At 38.1% G+C, this 18,164-nt stretch overlaps 3 protein-coding genes across 6 annotated transcripts in view; 1 reads left to right on the top strand and 2 right to left on the bottom strand.

The window, feature by feature from the left end:
* The first annotated feature begins 709 nt into the window (after positions 1 to 709).
* LOC126922948 (uncharacterized) lies at positions 710 to 4,859 on the top strand. Of its 3 annotated transcripts, none has more exons than XM_050735918.1 (3): positions 710 to 1,059; positions 2,948 to 3,142; positions 3,276 to 4,859. In XM_050735918.1, exons 2-3 carry the CDS (start codon positions 3,058 to 3,060, stop codon positions 3,824 to 3,826), a joined length of 636 nt encoding a protein of 211 aa, XP_050591875.1. In that variant the 5' UTR covers positions 710 to 1,059; positions 2,948 to 3,057; the 3' UTR covers positions 3,827 to 4,859. The 3 variants fall into 3 exon arrangements, with proteins under 3 accessions (XP_050591875.1, XP_050591876.1, XP_050591877.1); XM_050735919.1 differs by lacking the exon at positions 710 to 1,059 and adding an exon at positions 1,106 to 1,756; XM_050735920.1 differs by lacking the exon at positions 710 to 1,059 and adding an exon at positions 1,869 to 2,819.
* Positions 4,623 to 9,102, bottom strand: LOC126922913 (alkaline phosphatase-like). The gene is made up of 8 exons (XM_050735860.1): positions 8,921 to 9,102; positions 7,728 to 7,930; positions 7,243 to 7,435; positions 6,486 to 6,649; positions 5,972 to 6,319; positions 5,686 to 5,884; positions 5,181 to 5,399; positions 4,623 to 5,094 (listed from the first exon to the last, which is right to left on the bottom strand). The coding sequence occupies exons 1-8, from the start codon at positions 9,009 to 9,011 to the stop codon at positions 4,922 to 4,924; spliced, it is 1,590 nt and encodes a 529-aa protein (XP_050591817.1). The 5' UTR covers positions 9,012 to 9,102; the 3' UTR covers positions 4,623 to 4,921.
* Positions 9,103 to 10,017: 915 nt separating this feature from the next.
* Positions 10,018 to 18,164, bottom strand: part of LOC126922928 (fl(2)d-associated complex component-like) — a 49,961-nt gene continuing 41,814 nt past the window's right edge. For both annotated transcript variants that reach the window (XM_050735892.1, XM_050735891.1), the window contains 3 exons: positions 17,996 to 18,138; positions 17,742 to 17,872; positions 10,018 to 17,437 (listed from right to left, as the gene is read on the bottom strand). In XM_050735892.1, the coding sequence (XP_050591849.1) occupies positions 17,095 to 17,437; positions 17,742 to 17,872; positions 17,996 to 18,138 (617 nt within the window). In that variant the 3' untranslated portion in view covers positions 10,018 to 17,094. The remainder of the gene's footprint in view (positions 17,438 to 17,741; positions 17,873 to 17,995; positions 18,139 to 18,164) is intronic.

The raw sequence follows: 18,164 nt of genomic DNA, 5'->3' as shown, positions 1-18,164 counted from the left end.
CCTCCGTATGAAATTGGTACTGGGAAAATGAAATGTAGGACTTATTTAAGGAACATTTAATTGAAAAATGAGAGAGTATGTACAAATACTTTCTGTAGCTACTGTATGACGATAAGCAGACCGTAAATACTTATGCATTTATGTGAAACTTAAATGAATTTATGCAGAATTTACATAATGTGCGAAATATACAAAGTATTAGGTAAATATTAGGAAAAGTATTCTCTATACTATCTGTCATCGATCCATCTTTTTATTCGTGTTCATGAAAATATGAATTTGCTCGGCGTCTAGCGGCGAGCCAACACCGGCTTCTCCTTTTGAAGCATCTAACGAGGGAATCATACTTGTATAGTATGTCAATACAACAATCGGACGCATCGGTAAATTTGTTCCCAATCCTTCACCTTGACACAGCAACGAAAGTTATTAGTGGCGTTCTATCGAGATTGTCCAAAGGGCCAGAACATTTCGAAAGATCACGTGCAAGCCTCGTGATGTAACTACGTGACTGATCTCGCGTTTCCGTTTAAACAGCTCTTTTGTTACTCCGCAGATGCTCCGCCGTAGATTCTTTTAAGATGCCACCCAATTGGTTGGGTCACTTTCAGAGCTGAAGTGAACGACCAATCAGCTGTTAGGCCGCGCTACGGTTGCTCGAAGGAAACGTGAGGTCGCTGCTCGTGCTGGCTTCAACGATGCGCCCCGCTCTACCCGTGAGCTCCGTGAGCATAGTCGTTGTTTGTGTTTTGTCGCGTTCGAACGAAGTGGTGAGTCGTGCTCCGACCGGATTTAGTTGTTCTCTAACTCTCGACGGAGGAAGTATGCGACTCTATTGATCTTTCGAGGAATATAGTCGCTGAGGCAACGAAGGATGGGCATATTCCGTGAATATCCGCTCGTTTTTAATCTCTACAAGAAATATAGTTAGACCTTCGACGAGGAAAGAACGAAGAAACCGCTGGAAGAAAATTGTGAGTGGGTTATATGGACACCAATAACGCTTCACGAGGTTCTACTACCACAACGTTCGTGTAAATATCACCAGCGTTCCCCGAGGTGAGTTAATAAAGTCGCAGAATTTTCCAGGAGAACATTCGTTTAATTCATTATTCCCCATCGTTCGATAATTCAAGCGCGGTCAATTGGTCTCATGGTCGATCACAATCACGCATCGTTTCCTCTCTAGATACAATTATCTAGGTAACCATAGCGTACATCGTCAAGGGCTAGTCAACGAGTTTTTTATCCCTCTTGTTTACTTTGTCGCGCTAATCAACCTCATGTATGGTATGTATCCATGGGAAAGAAAATTATCGAGAAGCTTCGTAGTGTCACTTACTGATGTATAATACATTGCGTTCCTCGAGTTTCAATTACCATAAGCTCACAGTGACGATTGTCATCGACGTATCGATTCGTTCAGCCCGTGTTCGATAGGGAAATCGACTACGCGGACATTTATACAGATCGAGGGGGTTTATGCGTCAGCTTTGAGAAATTTGCACACGACGAAACGCACGTTCGCAGTACCCTTGAGATTCGCGTTCACTGACTGTATATACCTACAAACGCGGCCAATTTACTGTGATAAGGGGCGCGCGGGAGTGATGCAGGAAAGGTATATTATGATCAGTCAACCGATCGGCGAGTGTGTCATAAAGTTTGTGTCGTTGCAAAACAGTGAATCGTTCCGTAATATTTCTTTAGTCCCGCGTCCATCGACAAATAAGAATCTTGGAATTCCGTCTGGAAGGTACGATGTTGGCCGATTTAAGGAGCATTCGGACGATCGATATTATTGTCAATATTTAGGTTTTCAACATTATCGTACATAAGAGGTGGTTCTCTAAATGGTCAATATATATATATAGCCAGTACAATGTGGAATCTTTGAATTTTAAATATCGAAATAATATTGACAAAAATATGGATCGCCCGAATGCCCCTTAAGGGTCGAAGTTGAGTTAACCCCGAAGTTCATTTTTTTCTTTTTTCTTATCGAATTGTTTTTCTTAACATTATGGATGAATGGAAGTTTCCGAGGATTCACTGAATATTTGTTTCACTACTATTTCGTCGCCTAGATTCTGCAATTTTACGGAATATCAAAGAAATTGAAGCACCTATAACGTTATGATAAAGTACATAATATATATGTTGCCTGGCTATTAATAGGCTAACGCGCTCTTAAGTTTGTGAGTACTTGAGATTTTTTAAGAAATAGAAAACCGAACAGTTTGATCCAATATCTAAATTGTACATGCTGGAAGAGAAAGAAAGGTATAAAGGTTTTATATTCGAAAGTGCAAGAGTTTATTATTATCATCAATGTTTCTTGTAGCATGTTTGAAAAAGTCATTTGATTTTTATTTGAGTTTTGTCTTGGTTTACTCATACTACTGGAAAGTGGAAGCGTCTCTTTATTGCAGCAGTTCTTTTAATTATAGAATCTAATTGGAAATGGAAGAAATAGCGACGGCGAAAGTATTCAGCAAATTCTTGCAACTCCCTTTCATAGCCACTACATTGGGAAACGGAATTCAGTAATTGATTAAAAATAGTTGTAAATGTAATACCAAATTAACGTAGTATTGGCCCTTAATGGGTTAAAATACACGATTTGATTGGTGGAGATATTGGTCGAGATATTCGTTGAAAAAGCAGCTCGAGCTTTAATCTCGGGTCGCAAGGGCTATCGAAACGTGGCACTTGTCTCTTTTTGCCACTCGGCTTGGTAAAGTCGAAGGTCTGTTCAGTGCGGATCGAAGAGTTCCTTCGCGATTCTCGTCCCGGGCAGAGGTTCTAGAGAAAAAGAGGTAGAACTTGCGTTCGAGTCCATCAAAGTTTTCATTCGCGACACGAGATTCCCGGCTTTATATACTAACGAAAATTCGGCCCACGTCGAGTCATGAAAAATAATGATGTTGTAATTGTCATTTTACAGAGAAAATTAACAAATAGTGCGAATAACAGTCTGATCGAATCATCGGAGAGTTGAAGGAAGGATATCTGGAGTAATTTACAGTTGTTGTTTCTACCATTGTGATAAGCGAAATGACCAAAGTGTCAGGAATGATAGAGACGGAAGACGCTGTCGGCAAGCCAACTCTGGTACGACGTATGTCCAATATGTTGAAAGGTAAGGGAACCTGGTTAAGTTATATTAATTAACAATCTTAAGATTAATCGCTTTGTAATCGTTTCCGATAATCTCATTGTTAGTTTGTTAATAGAGCCTGTGTGAGCTTATATATTGTTTTTATTCTCAACAGATGGAAGTAACAGTGGACCACCGATGCTGTTTCGCCATGCCTCGATGCAGAAGATTCGTCATTGCTGCCAAAATCTAAATCTCTTTCCATATCTGCTCTACTCCTTCGGTAACTCGAAATCGCATCCAGTCGCACGAAAGGTGCACCATTGCCTTGGCCAATTTCTTCAGCTCATCACCGTGAGGATCTTCTTCTTATGCAGGAGTTTCCGTCAGTCGCTGCTACACGATATTCGTTCGAAGGAGTTTGAAGTAGCGGAGCCAGCAAAGAGCGCCGAATTTTGCAAGTTGACGCCACGATTCCGAATGACCAGGCTACAGAAACGAAAACAAGATAGCCGCCTGTTCTTGACCCTAGCTGTATACTTCGCCCCTCTGGTGTTGGTTTTCCAACTGATCGGACTGGCCAGTGCGATGGTCTTTGGAAAATACACGCCCGGTTTCATTTTTCTGATCTCCGCCCTGTTGTTCCTCGGATGCATTTCGCTCAAGATTCTCTTCCACGAGAGTGCCGAGGAGAGCCGTAAAAGTGTGAAAATCAAAATGGAATGATCATGATCCGGCTGTCGTTGCCTATCTCAGCCATTACTCTGCGATCAGACTGTTTATCAGATAATAGACCAGAGAGTATTGAGAGTCTTGGTCTCTTTTACAGTTCCCCATTGTCGCATTTGATTACTTAAACGACGCGATGCCAGATAGAGCTTACATATTACTTCTGTATATCGCATGAAACTAGTTTGTCCATGCTTGTTCATACCCTTTTTTTATTCCCTCATACTCTGCCTTTCTCACTCTCTCTTTCTCTTTCTTTGTCTTCCTTTCTCTCTTTCTATGATATACATATGTATGTTAGTTGCCCATCGATGGCTTTCTAGTTAGTCTAGAATTTCGAGTCGATTGGTTCGCAAGTTCCACGTTTTTTTTTTTTTTTTTTTACATTTCGTTATTATCGGACTGATACATGCAATCGTACGCGTAAGTAACGTAGTTGCAACTTTAGAGGATAGACAGTTTGTAACCACGTGCTTCAGATTACGAATGCGGTCTTTTTTTTGAAGAAGTTCGTACAACATATGTATTGCTTTTATCTACGCATAATCTTTATTCTTCCTTTTATTTCTCTTTTTTTTTTAACTTCTTTTCGTTTTCTTGAATTCCAACTTCCGAGAATTACTTAGCATTTTATAGGCGCCACATGAACACTGTGTACACATGTAAATGAAATGCAATTTACGAGTTACCTGGATAATGTATCGCGTTTCACCTTATCCTCTACGGCAGAAGACTGAAAATCGTTTTAACTTGTATATAAAAGAGGAGAAGATATATATTAAAATATACTACGTTATATATGTATACATAATGCGAGAAAAAAATGATTTATTCTATATCGTAAGGTTATATTAGCTGTCGCTCGTCAAAATGACTTGATGTGTCCACTAAAACGAGTTAGGGTAATCTGTGATCAAGTGGATCCAAGTGTATTTTTCGCGGCCATTCGCTATCCTACTTACTTAAGTACGATAAGGAGACATGTAACTTTGATCTTTTTTTTTTTAAATATACATTACATGTTACGTAAGACGTTGTACTTTTCTTTTCTTTTAAGATTGTACGCATTTGCGGTTTAATCTATTTTTATCGTCAATGAAGTAAAAGTAAGAGGAAGAAGCAAATGTACATGGAAATGTCAACCAGACTATTGTATTGCTTTCCAGCGCTCCCATACGCTTTCGGCTGCATAGAAGCAGCGTGTGCAATCACACGGGCGACGTAACTTTGTTCGTGCACGCTATGAAACAAATGTGCAAACGGTCCTAAATGACAAAAGTTTGTCGATTAATTTAATAATTATCGCGTTACTTTTTTTGTATGTAATTTATAAATCATCGACGCGTTATACCTATTGCATAGACAGCGACATCACCGCCTCCGTGATAAGCTTCGTCAGATATGATAGTTGCCTGTTGACTGTACGTATATGCGGTTGTATTTTTTTCGGAAGGATCCATCCTGACGACAGAACCATTCTTGAGCGTGTACGCCATGTTATTCGGTCCCCCTGTGCTGTACGTCAACGTTGTATATGGAATTCCATCGTACTTGGACTTCTGAGCTATACCTGTAAAACGAATGAATTATTAATTCATATTAAAATCTCATTTGAAATGTATTTAACATTAAAGTTTTATGGTGTACTTCAGTAAGAAAGTTTAATTAGTTTGAACAAACAAAACGATTCGTAATATCTTAAAAGATACTTTGCCACAGAAATGAAATAAAGATTCATGAATATAAACAACGATTCTTTCGTTTTCCCTACAAATTTAATAGACCTTTTAACAATAAAGGAGATAAAATTAAGTCGGAAATGGTTTAAGAAACGCAACAGGATTTAGAAGAAATACCTAGAATGTGCGAGCCCCTATTGCTGTAGCCATTAAAACTCATAGAATGAGTATGATCGCTGGTCACAATAATAAGAGTGTCTTGAGTGTCAACCATACCCAAGGTCGTATTAATTGCGTCTGAGAACCTAACAGTTTCTAGCAACGCCTGTGCAGCGTGACCACGATGATGAGCATAATCGATGAGCCCGCCCTCCACCTAAAAATTACCATTTAATATATCTATTCAAAACGACATACTTTTTTTTCAGTCTAATAAATATAAAGAAGAAGATAAGAACTAGACCATAAGAAGATAGCCATGTTTTGACTTTTGCAAGATCTTCAAGGCTGTCACGGTCATGTTTTCGAGACTTGGCTGTCCTTTGGGACCTTTTTCTCTATTCCAATCCATACTGATGTGGCCATTTGCAAAAATACCCAACAAATAATCAACTTTATCAGTATCCACGCGAAACAATTCTTCGTTATTTTGAACGATCTTGAAGGAAAGATTTCTAGCAGCTTTGTCCTGCTTCCATTCCTCTATTAAATCTCTACCATCGTTTCTTTGGCCAGCCCAATTGTCTATAGGATCGAATTCAGTGCCTGTGGCATTGGATTTCAACATTTGTCTACCTCCTCCCATGATTACCTAAACCAAATACACTTCTAATTAACATTTCTTATCGTAATCTTCACTTGTCGCTGTCCAACGTTTCAAGCAATTGTACTGAAGGAAACGACGAAGAATATACTTAACAATCTCTTAAATTGAAGTGAAACATTTTACTGAACAATCGCGATATATAATAGTTTGCCTTGATATTTTTCCCTGGCTGATCCTCCACGAGCTGTCTGGCGATGTCTTTGCACTTTTTGGCGATCTTCGGCATTGTCGATTCGCACTCCCATTTTCTGTTCGCGCTGTGCGCGTACAAGGGTGCCGGAGTCGCGTGAGTCACCCTGGTGGTTGTCACGAATCCTGTAAAAGATCACAGTTTAGATTAGTTTACTCTTAATTTAAAATCGTTGAACCTCCTTATTAGAATATATGCTGCATAACAGTACACCTTCTGCAAATTTGATTTTGCATCCATCGCTTATTCTCCGTCATTTTATCATTTTATTAAAAGGTCGAATCAATCCAAAAACACGATACATATTCGAAAAAATCTTCGCGACAAAGAAATAAATATTATCCAAAATTCTTAACATTTTGATTTATGATATCCATCCATGTGGATAAAAAAATCTTCAGATATATTAAGAAGCGACTTATCGCATTCCTACGATCTCAAAATTATTTAATCTATTCCCTCCGCAAATTGTTGTACTTGAAAAAGATAAAAATTATGAATGCCAAATCTGGTATTATAGAATCCTTTGCTAATGCCCGATCATTAAAAAACTAATGAAAATATTCTTCCGTCGACATTAGAAGCGCGGTTTACCGACTTACATAGTAACGTCATATTCGTTAATAATATTAGTGGCATTTATATATGAACGAAAAGTTGGACAACAACCTAATATGACGACTTATCGTTTACAATTTTGGCATTTGTTATCGCTGACCTGTGTCTTTGCCAACCGCCTGCGCCCACGAGATTATAGAGTCCACGTGGTAGTCAGCATTCAAGCTTGCAGAGCAATTATTCATTGCTACGTTTGCATCCACGCCGACTACGTTGTAATTTGTCTTCACTCCGCCGAATAGAGCTGTTGCTGTCGAAGCTGAATCTGGTACTTGCTTGTCAGTATTGTACGTCTATTTCAATATATTTTAATTTCAATTTTATTTTAATCACATTTTACTTGTAATATTAGTTATTTATGTTTCTATAATTACAGAAGAATTTTCTATACGTAGAATATATGCTATAGTATACAATTTGCTCTAATAATTATTCGACTATAGAATTTTCTGTATGAACGATATCTTCTATATTATAAAATCTTTTATAATCATACGATCATAAAAGAATTTTTCTGTATGCGTATAGAATACATTCGACATTATAGAATTATACTACGATTATAGAAGATTGTGCGACGTAGACCTTAAGAATTCCTATATGAGGGAAAGTCTCCCAAGACAAATGGCTGGTCTCACCAGCACGAAATATTCTACTAGCGGTAATTGTATCAGGACTCATGCCATCGCCCACGAAAATGATCACATTCTTCGCTGTATTCACATTCCATTTGTACGATAAAGCCTTCTCCAATTCTCCGTCAGCTAATTCCCGCCAATGTTTAGTATCTGAATACCGAGGAATTAAGTGATTCATTAAAAATTATGGAACGATTGAGCCTCGCTCCTTCGGGAATCTATGCACGTATACATGCAGTCGTGGGCAGAATTAAACGGACACTTTTTAAAATGGAATAACTTCTTCAAAATTGGAACAAACAAATTGATTTTGTTTTCGACCAGGTGAAAGGACTGGTTTACTAGATGAGGTGTAAACAAAATTTTGAAGACACTGAATTGGAATTTTGAAAATTGATCGGAATTGGGAAGGAAAAAAAGCAAAGGTTACTTTTTTATTCGAGTCTGTAATAAAAATTTAAATAACACGTTTTGAAGAGTTATGTCAGTTATATACGTGCTGAAAATTTAATGCTCGCTTCCGCGTCAATCGACTTTGATAAAATTTTTAACACATGACTAACAGAATTCCAATTAACATAAAACGTGTAATTTAAATTTTGATTACAAGACCAGATAAAGAATGTTGTAAAAAGTAAGCTTTACCTTCTTCCTCGCAACTCCGGCAATATTCTACAATTTTATTATACGTCATTTAATTATTCAACTAATTGTCAACTAATTCTTTCAACTACTCCAAAAACAAAAAACAGAAGAAAAAAAGGAAAAAGATCAATTTGTTTGGCTCAATTCGAAAACAGTTATTCCGTTTTAGAGGACACTCGGTCAATTCTATCCACGATGTACGTACGAAGCACTTACACTTTGTATACTGATAAGATATGAAATTGACTGCGAACAAAATTTTATATTCTGACTGGAGAACCATCGTTGCTATGCATGAAAATTATTGTAAGCGCCTGACGAGATGAATGAGAGGAAATGTACGGAATATAAAGAAGCTGGAGAATTTTAAAGATAAGTATCGTTTGAATTATGTTGCCATCGGCAGAAGTCAGCTGTTTTGATGACTCATGGAAGACCACTGACGATCACAAAATAGATACATGCACGAATCGGAAATCGATGAAATTATTATACCTTCTTTGAGCGTGGTACTAACGATCCCAATGTGAAAGAAACTGATGTACAACGTGAAAAGCCTTATTTTTATCATATCAGTGAGATACATCGTTGATAGTTGCGTGTCACGTCACGAAGGAGACGTTGATAGGTATTCATGCTAAGAGCGACTAAATAAACGAGCAATAATAAAAGCAAAGTGCATAATTATCTTGTTTACTTCGCATTAGAACGCTCTCTATTGAGAAAAAGGCTGTATTAAGTCGATCATGAAGAGCTCTGTTTTATTTCTTCGACTATGAAGATCTAGATTATTCTAGATCGTAGATCGTTGACCGAATATTGATAAAACAGAGAACGATCAGGAGGATTTAACCCATTTGCACCATGGCTCTACTTTGAAGGACTGGCCCTTATCACCGCGCGCTGTCTGTCGTAGGTGCAGTAAATAACATCCGAATTCTACATGGAATTAATAGAAAATTTGCTGTTCAAAACGATTGGTAGACAATGTTACTTCGCAAACATCGCATCTTACATTCTTTATAACAGAGGAAAAAAGAAAAAATTATTTATTAAAAAAAAAATAAAAAATAAGAAATTAAATCATATTATTTCTCGTGGAATTGTTTAAAATGGTCAATACAATAAACTGATATAGGCGAGATGCCGACAAACGGGTCAAACGTGAACTCTCACATTTGAAGAATACTTAGCGACTGAAATAAAAAATAATAATCCGCGCTTGGTGATAGAAGACAATCGTCCAATTGCGAGATAATCCGCGCTTGGATGCAAATGGATTAATATAGGGTATTTCCAATTTTTCGGGCAAATTACAGGGACATAAGTTTGTAAGCGAAAGTGAGAAGAAAATAATGTAATGTTATAATAAGAGAAAAAAGTATTTTCTTAGAAAGTTACAAGCAAATATTGAATCTAAATAGAAATACCTTTACGTATTTCAGATTAAACTTGACGATCTTACAATTACAATTTTGCAATATAATATTTCCAAACAAAACTTCATATTTTTAAGTGAAAATTATTTTCCTGGCGTTGGCTAGGAAAGTTGGAAACTCCTTAGATCGGTGTAGCGGAAAAATAGTAAGGGATTAGCTAACATTCACTGTAACGTTTTATTTGATTTTTCTTCATATTCGTCGTCTATTCGTACAGATCGTAACACGTCGCGTAATACAATCCTTTTAGAAGTATCCTTCACCTCTTCTCGCGTGTCTCACATTTACAACGAAACTAGGAAAAATAGAATCGATAAAATCTACCATTCCAAAATGTCTCTGCACGCTCTTTTCGTCCCTCTTAGCTCGACGTCTGATTTTACTTAAAAACGCACAGTAAAAAAGAAACCAGATAATCTACGAATCTAATTATCGAACCTCGTTCTATCCAAGTCTTCACGCGTTCAAAACGATATCCATTAGAGGATTCACGAAGAAGCAAAGTTCCATTGCGTCTTATTCATTATTATTCTAATATTATTATTCTAATCAACCTCTTATTATAATTAGTTATATAAGTCTGTAAATTTTGATTTTTCAGCACACGGAACCAGCTTCTTGTTCTGATGAATCCTTGCAAATAAAATAATGAAAATAATAGAAAATCATCTATTGGATAAACGAATCACGTTTACTCTAAATTGATACTAAACACAGTTCTATTAATCTATCTTTGGCCAAGAACAGGTATCTTGAAAACGAACGAAAATTATTACTACGTGTATACGCTCTTAACTGACATTTGAGGTATCCTTTGATGGCCTTAATGACCATACAAATACGAATTCATCTCGTCGAGGCAATTGTTACGCGAGTATTACGCTGGAACGCGACATGATCTCTTGTGGCTGTAGATGTGGCCAACTATTTGGGCTGCTCGAGGTCGTTGCGTCACTTTTAGCACTTTGCTTCGTCCACGTGATGCTATTTCTCCAATTTTTCTCGTCGATTATTGAGCGTCGATCGATCGCAAGCTTCGTGGATAAAACTAGGGGGAGGGTAGGGGGGAGAAAGAGAATAATATGAGCTAAATAAAACGGTAGATCAGACGCGAAGCAAAACGGCGTTTCTTTTCGATTGGGAACGATTTTGAATAGTTGGCCACGACTGTTGAAGAAAGAACATCGCTATCGTAGAACTCTCGCTGTGACAATTGGCCTAATATAAACTCTCTACAAATCTCTCTTATACGATAAAGTACAATAAAGTTGTCCTCTGTACGCATTGAACGCGATACATGCACGTCGCGCTGTATCGACTACAGACGCCGCACAATTCGTCTCTCTCGTCTCACTTTCCCTTTCCCTGCTTCCTTATTTTAAGTTTTTTAAGTTGAATATTATTGCCAACAATTTTCATGTCTCTAGGTATTTCAGTTTACTCTCCTTCTTCTTTCAGATGATTCTTTCGTTCATTCATGCGTGATGAACTCTTGCAGCTGAAGCCTTTCACAGTGTAACATAAGAGAGGCCATTAAATATACTATGAAATATGGTACTGCAAATTTTACACGTTAAATATACTTATCAATGCAATTGTTAATATTTGTTTCTCGTAAGAAGTGTTTGTATCTGGTTCTATAAACGCAAGGAATCTTGACGATAAACAAATGTGTAATTATTTCTTAAATCGCTCGTTCTGAATGTTTCGTTAAACTATCGTGTTATTAAAAGGTTCGATCGATCCGAAGTAATGAATTCCAAAAGATCTTCACGATGAAGAAATAATTGCTTATTATGATCGTTCATTTTCAATTTCTCGTTATTTTATCACACTGCCAAAGGATGTTAAACTCGTCCGCTTTGTTTCTTCATTTCTTATACAGCATCGATCGTATTACTGATCAAGGCTAGCGAATCATTATATCTGTGCATTGTATCTTCCGGTCGTTTTGCTTCCAGATCAGTGGATCGAGTAAGACGTAGAATTCGTCATCACAAAAGGACCAAAATCTTGTACAAACACGTCAGACCCTAGAAGTCCAAATTATAGTTAGATCGTACGACGCTTAATCTTCTGCGATCAAACTATGGCAATAATAAAATCGCTGGACTTCGACGATCAGTATTAACGTCTAGTCTATTCTTTCCTCGTTTCTCGTCTGTTTCGAGTTTCAGGCCACGTATACCGGAGAATCGTCCGCTGAATCTCAGCAAAAATATCCTACCTGCAGCGTCCGCTTTATTGGATGCGCGCGCGCGCGCATTTCAGACGATACATATACATACGTACACGATAAAATTGACTTTACGATGGCAGAAAACACTCGCACACTCTCTCACGCACGCACTCTCTTCCTTTTCTTCTCTCTGTTTCTGCGATCTCTTCTACTCAATCACTCTTTCTCGACACTTTCATCTTCCTCGTCTTCTTCCTGTTGCTTGTCCATCGCTTCTTTTCGTTATTCGATTCGAGAAAGTCTCGCGAACGCAATGAAACGATCCGTGGTGTGAACGCGTGAAGATTCTCTCGGTTAGACCGCGGATTTTTATGTCAATTTATATTTTTTATGAACTTAATTAGAGATGAGAATTGAGCAGCAATGCCAAAGTGATTAACTTTGCTTCTCGTTAGTTTCTTTCGACGCGTACGTAGACGAGTAACATCGAATTCTCGAGAAATGAGTTACTGTCCGAATTCGAATGAGTTACTTCTATAATTCATCTACCGCAAGAAAATAATACAAACCACGCTAAATATTAAAGTAAATTTAAAAAACAGTATTTATAATATCATCATTTTCCAATACTTTTCAGTTTACAGGGCTGATCCGTGTCATTTTTGGATGACTTTGATAAGAATTTAAAATACTTGATTCCTTAACACAATTTCTTACACTGCAAATGGATATTTTATGTTTTATGAGATATATATGTGTTTTTTTCAATTTTTTAATACGCATATAAGATAATCCTAGCTCTTGAACCCATGTTCCTGTGTCATGTACGTTAAATGGTTGAAATATTTATGATAAATGAAAATATTTATTCTATGTATTTTTGCACGTTTAAATTTCGCATAGACACATAAAAATCCGCAGTGTAGTCTTGACACTCCTCCATTAAACCCTAAAGAAGCGTGCTTCTGCTTAACAGAGTTCGAGTGGTGCTCGAGTGGTTACTCAGAGAATTCGTCGACCACACGATGTGCTTGTTCTCCAAAATGCTCGAGACTCGTTTACGGATGAAACCGATGTAACAGGTAATAATTGACAGTCTACGTTACACGCTAATTGGCAGCGTCTTCGACGTTGTTAAACTCCACTGTTCGCAGCCTGACGATGAAGATCCGACCTTTCGCTGGCTTTTTAACACATTAACTGCCTTTTATAGCGACTGAAATTTTTGTCATGAAACTCATCGACCTCTTACCGACGCCAATCGAAAATCATTTGCGCGTGACGCTAACGTGGCATCATCGGCAGTCAACATGTTAACCAGACGATTCGACGTTTGAAGTTCGAGCAAAGACGCCAAGTAAAATTGCATTAATCACTACTGATATGTGCGCGATGTTTTTCTTGGATACAATAAAGATCGTCTGTCGAGTTTCTTCATCGCATTCCATCGAATGCGTCGCGATTAAATCAAAGGAGAGTCTCTGCATCTTCGCTGAAGCAACAGCGAAAAACAATTCCACATTTAACGTCCGATGTTTCTCGAAATGTTTCTCCACGTTTCTTCGCTTCTGTTGCCGGTAACAGAAGTTGTTGCTTGCTGTTGCCTGTTTCTATTCGAAATGGTAAAGATCAAAGGAAAATAAGAAAGAAGAATTCCACTATTGTGTGCAATTTGTGACTTGCTTCACGATGCATTGAAATTGAAATGAAACTGAAACATTTCCGTGCTTCGGTGTTGATAAAATGTTTCTATTAACTTTCATAGAATAGGTTTACCGTTCAAAAGTTCACCAACAACAGGCAACAAAAGATTCCTCGTTATCGCTACAGAGAGGACGCAGTTTGATTCTCGTCGAGATTCGTCTGTACGCGAGTCTTGCACGAGCTCGTTCGAACAGAGGAAAACTGGAGACTTTCTCGAGAGACCGTTTGTTTGCTCTGTGAGAAAAACCTTACCTACGCAAGACGAAAGAAAGATAAAGGAAAAGAAAGTGAATGAAAACGATCTGATCGGAACGACGTGATTCCCTCTCCTCGTCGAACATGATCGATTTTTTTTTATAGAAAAGATAACGGTCGACTAAACTGGTTCGAATTCCACGAATGATCGCTCCTGGGAACACACCCTTTGATAACAGTCACTTTTCCCTCGCAAGTTCGATCGTTAAGAAATAAAAAAATTACCGGCAGTGCATAAATTAGGTCAAGTTGGAGGAGGACGAACAACATTTGAACGCACGCTTCATACGTAACAAAATGACGCAAGAAGAACGAAGTAGAGTGTAATTTACAAACGAATTCGTATCGAAAAAATGAATCGACAAATCTCTTCCTTTCCAGAGACTATCATCTACCAATAATAGATGTCTGCAACCCTTGTTCTCTTTGTTCTTTACGATTCTCACGTCTGCACGCTTCGCTTCTTCATTTTCGTATATTTTTGATATCGCGTTGTTTTTCTTCTTTTCTTTTTTTTTTTGTAAATCATTATCGCGCGCTGTAAAAAATTGCTTTTGATTTTTGGCTGCTTGAGCTGGCTCCGGAGCGATGCTGGCTTGTTTTCCAATCATCGTGAGACTAAAACGAAAACTCGAAATTCCAAGTAACCGATCTCGTAGCAAGGACGAAGTGCCATCTTATCTAATAATAATATAGAATATCGATTCAAACATTATTAATTCTACCCCGAGCATCATTTTATCCAGTATCGCTCATCGAACCGAGGGGTTGAAAAAGTATGGGGGCAAGGGGCAGAGGGCGAGAACAGTTTCAAAGAGGTTTAATCGCGGATTAGTCTCGTAACCGTGAATCGTATACTCGTGATATTCAACCTACTTTCTCTCCTTCTTTCGTTCTTCTTATCCGGGTATAGTAGGACATTACGTATAATATTTAATATGTATACAGTTACTCTTTCTCTCTCTCTTTCTCTTTGTTGTATGTCTTTCTTCTCCGTAACCCTTTGACTGAAGCTTTAACCTTCCGATAAAATCACAAATTCTTAGCTTCTTATTTGAATTTAGTGAAAGCTGTTTTTGATACAAGTTAGAGAATAATATCCAACGAGTTCTCGAATTTACATGCACAAACATCATCACACACGACTGGTTACTGTGAAACGAGTAATTACCTTGCCTCCGCCCAGTGAAAGGGTTACAAGGGTAAAAGGGGATCTCTGAAATAGCGTCTAGTGTAACGTGGCGAAGGGTAATAGTTTTGTAAGTTATAGTTCATCGATTAATTAAGCTTCTCGAGCCGCGTCTCGAGAGAGAGAAGAGGATTAAATGAATCGATAAAACTCTACGCATCTACGGTAATCACGAAAAGTCGATAAACGAGGCACGCACTGCACTCGAAACTCTGCTTTCGTCATTTCTATCTATCGGTATTGTACTATCATTATTTTTTTCATTTTCTTTATTTTTTTCTTTTTACTATCCCGTCGTAGACACACTTTCGCGTGTTCTTCGATTAGTCGGAACCGTCGCTTAGGCTTATCGTAGTGTATTTACGCGAATTGTTCGTCTCCCCCGAAGTGAAACGAGTACTCGTCTCGCGAATATGTACACATACACGCACACGCGCGCACACACACATATACACACACGTACGCACATGTGCGCGAAGAAAAGGGTGAAATAATTCAATCGGCAGGGATGAAAGTGAAAAAGAACGTACATGTGTATCTGTTTAGCTGTCGAAATTAGTACTTTTAATCGGTACTCGATGAAATACCGCGGGAATTTTTTCGCGTTCAATTATCCCAAATTTTTCCACGTTTTCGCGTTTTTGTTCTTTCTTTGGGGGTAGTTTCAGGGATGAAGAACGGAAACAGGAAATGTTAGAGTTCCTAACGAACTAACGATGATTACTACAAATCGATTGGAGGAACAAGATTATCAATTTCATGATCGAATGATTGGAGATTGCTAACGAGCAAACTGCGGATGTTTATTTCGTATTTTTACGAACACAATTAAAAAACTGGTCTTTCTAAACCTACGGAATATTACAAAGAGTACTTTTTTGTTTTATGTTATACTTTATATATTTCTGCATACAACCTGTACTCTGTACATTCTTGCACTTTGGAATTTTTCAGAAATTCATAAACATCCGTAGTCTACTGATGAAGAATTGTTTTACGTGTCTCTTTTTTTCATTTTCTTTTTTTTTCTTTTTTTTCTTAGAACGTGACAAAGGGGAGATTTAACTGCGAATTAAACTACGTTTTCTCAAAGTATTGTCCGTGAAGCGGAGTCGAAAAATAGGTCTCGGATCGGTGTGTTCGTTAACCGCTAAAACGACCGACGATTCAAGTTACGTTTAGTCAGATCGATGAGAATGATTCGATGGATGATCCTATAAAAAAAGTAACGACAAAACGTCACGAGGTTACTGTTCCTACAAAAAGGAAACGCCCAGGATAAAGGGTAAAGATTACGCGATAATCAAATAATAGCAACGTAGCGCTACGCTTTTCTCGAGTCTTCCTATCGATTAGTATTATTAGTCCGCGATAACTCGATATGACAGGTTACTAAGTTTGGCCGCTTCTAGGTTATCTTAGATATACGTCTCTATATCGCCGCTATACGTTCCTCGCGTCCCTCGGGATTACCTTTGGTTCAAGCTGTCTCGCGAAAGCCATACCTACGTCTCGCGCCCTTTTTATAAAATGTTAAAACGCCTTATCCTAATTGTTTGTCAAATAAAGCGATTAATATAGTCGATAAATAGACCCTTCCTCTCCGGAATGAAACGCTATCGTTGGCGACACCGTGCACTCTTCGATCTCAAAGAATCGAAAGAGATCGCACGTGCCTCGAGAAGAACACTAACTAGACTCTAAGAATTACAAAATGCTCGTGAATTCTTTGATTTCATTTTTTTCATTTTTAATGACTATCGCGTTCGCGATACAGCTTGAACGGGGCCCGAGCGCGATCAAGATCAATCGTATTGAAAATCCTATTGTTGAGGATTTTCGAATACTTTATTGATCGTTGTGAACTTCTACTTGTCGTTCCTATTCGACTCGAAGACTACTTTTACTCTCTAAGGAGAGCTTCCTCGGCCTCCTTTCGCCTCGCTTTCGCCTCCTTCTTCGCTCTTTTCTTCTCCTCCTTGGCCAATTTCTTGGCCTCCTTCTGTCTAGTCTTCTCCGCCTTTTCTTCCTCTTTCTGACGAGCCTTCTCCGCTTTCTCCCGCTCCTTCTCCCTCTCCTTCTCCTTCTTCGACTTCTGAATCTCCTGAACCACCGACAGCTTCGGTGCTGACTGAGGCCTCTTCGACGTGGACTTCGTCGATGATGAGGACGTCGAGCTGTTCACGTTGTTCGAATCTCTCGAGGTCGGCGACGTTTCCAATTGAGTCACGATTTTTTGAGCACATCTGGCGAACAGAAGTTGAACGTATATCGTATATTATATAGCAAACAAATTTAGTAATAGAGAAATTAAATTTTCACGAAGCAGTATTATAAGATACGAACTTGTGCATAAGTATTAGACACTTACGAAAATTTTGATAAACGTGAATATTTATTGGGAAATTAGAAGTCAAAGAATTACTATTTAAAGAACTGTATGGATCATTATTTCATTTGAAATCCCAATTGATGCGTACGAAACGAAGAACCTTGATGCTCATGAAGAAAAGATCGAAAATCTGTATAAAAGATTTAATAATTTATTACCTTATCCTAGTTGATGCTTTTCCTGCACGATAGTCCCTCTGGAATTCCTTAATCGGCGGCAACCTGCGATCCCGATTTTCCCTCATCACTTCTTCCTCTTCCACGACCTGCTGAATCGGATCTTGATACTCCTAATAACAGTAATAAACGAAACAAATTGAACTAACATTTTATCAATATTTATTTTGTTATTCTATTTTTTAATATACGTATATAAATTCGATTATTAGAATTTCCAAACAAATTCAAACAACCTGAATTCTCATTTTCATGGATTGCGTCTGCGAACGTCTCAGAGTCGCGCCAGAAGGTTGCCTCACCCTCGTTGGTTTCCCAAGGTTAGAGCTTCCAGTGCTACTTGCAGAAGACGAACTCGAAGAAGATACGGAAGACACTCCTAAAACATTGAGATAATGTTATAGA

Source organism: Bombus affinis, chromosome 13 (genome assembly GCF_024516045.1).
Source record: "Bombus affinis isolate iyBomAffi1 chromosome 13, iyBomAffi1.2, whole genome shotgun sequence".
Taxonomy (NCBI): domain Eukaryota; kingdom Metazoa; phylum Arthropoda; class Insecta; order Hymenoptera; family Apidae; genus Bombus; species Bombus affinis.
Note: the sequence above shows the minus strand (reverse complement) of the source record. Positions and strands in the feature narration are given on the sequence as shown.

Excerpts from the sequence above, each read along its gene's own strand:
- LOC126922948 (XM_050735918.1), top strand. The coding sequence starts at position 3,058 with ATGACCAAAGTGTCAGGAATGATAGAGACGGAAGACGCTGTCGGCAAG. Across the intron at positions 3,143-3,275 it reads TATGTCCAATATGTTGAAAG|ATGGAAGTAACAGTGGACCA; the intron begins GTAAGGGAACCT and ends TATTCTCAACAG.
- LOC126922913 (XM_050735860.1), bottom strand. The coding sequence starts at position 9,011 with ATGTATCTCACTGATATGATAAAAATAAGGCTTTTCACGTTGTACATC. Across the intron at positions 7,436-7,727 it reads CTCATATAGGAATTCTTAAG|ACGTACAATACTGACAAGCA; the intron begins GTCTACGTCGCA and ends ATATTGAAATAG. Across the intron at positions 6,320-6,485 it reads AGCCAGGGAAAAATATCAAG|GTAATCATGGGAGGAGGTAG; the intron begins GCAAACTATTAT and ends TATTTGGTTTAG.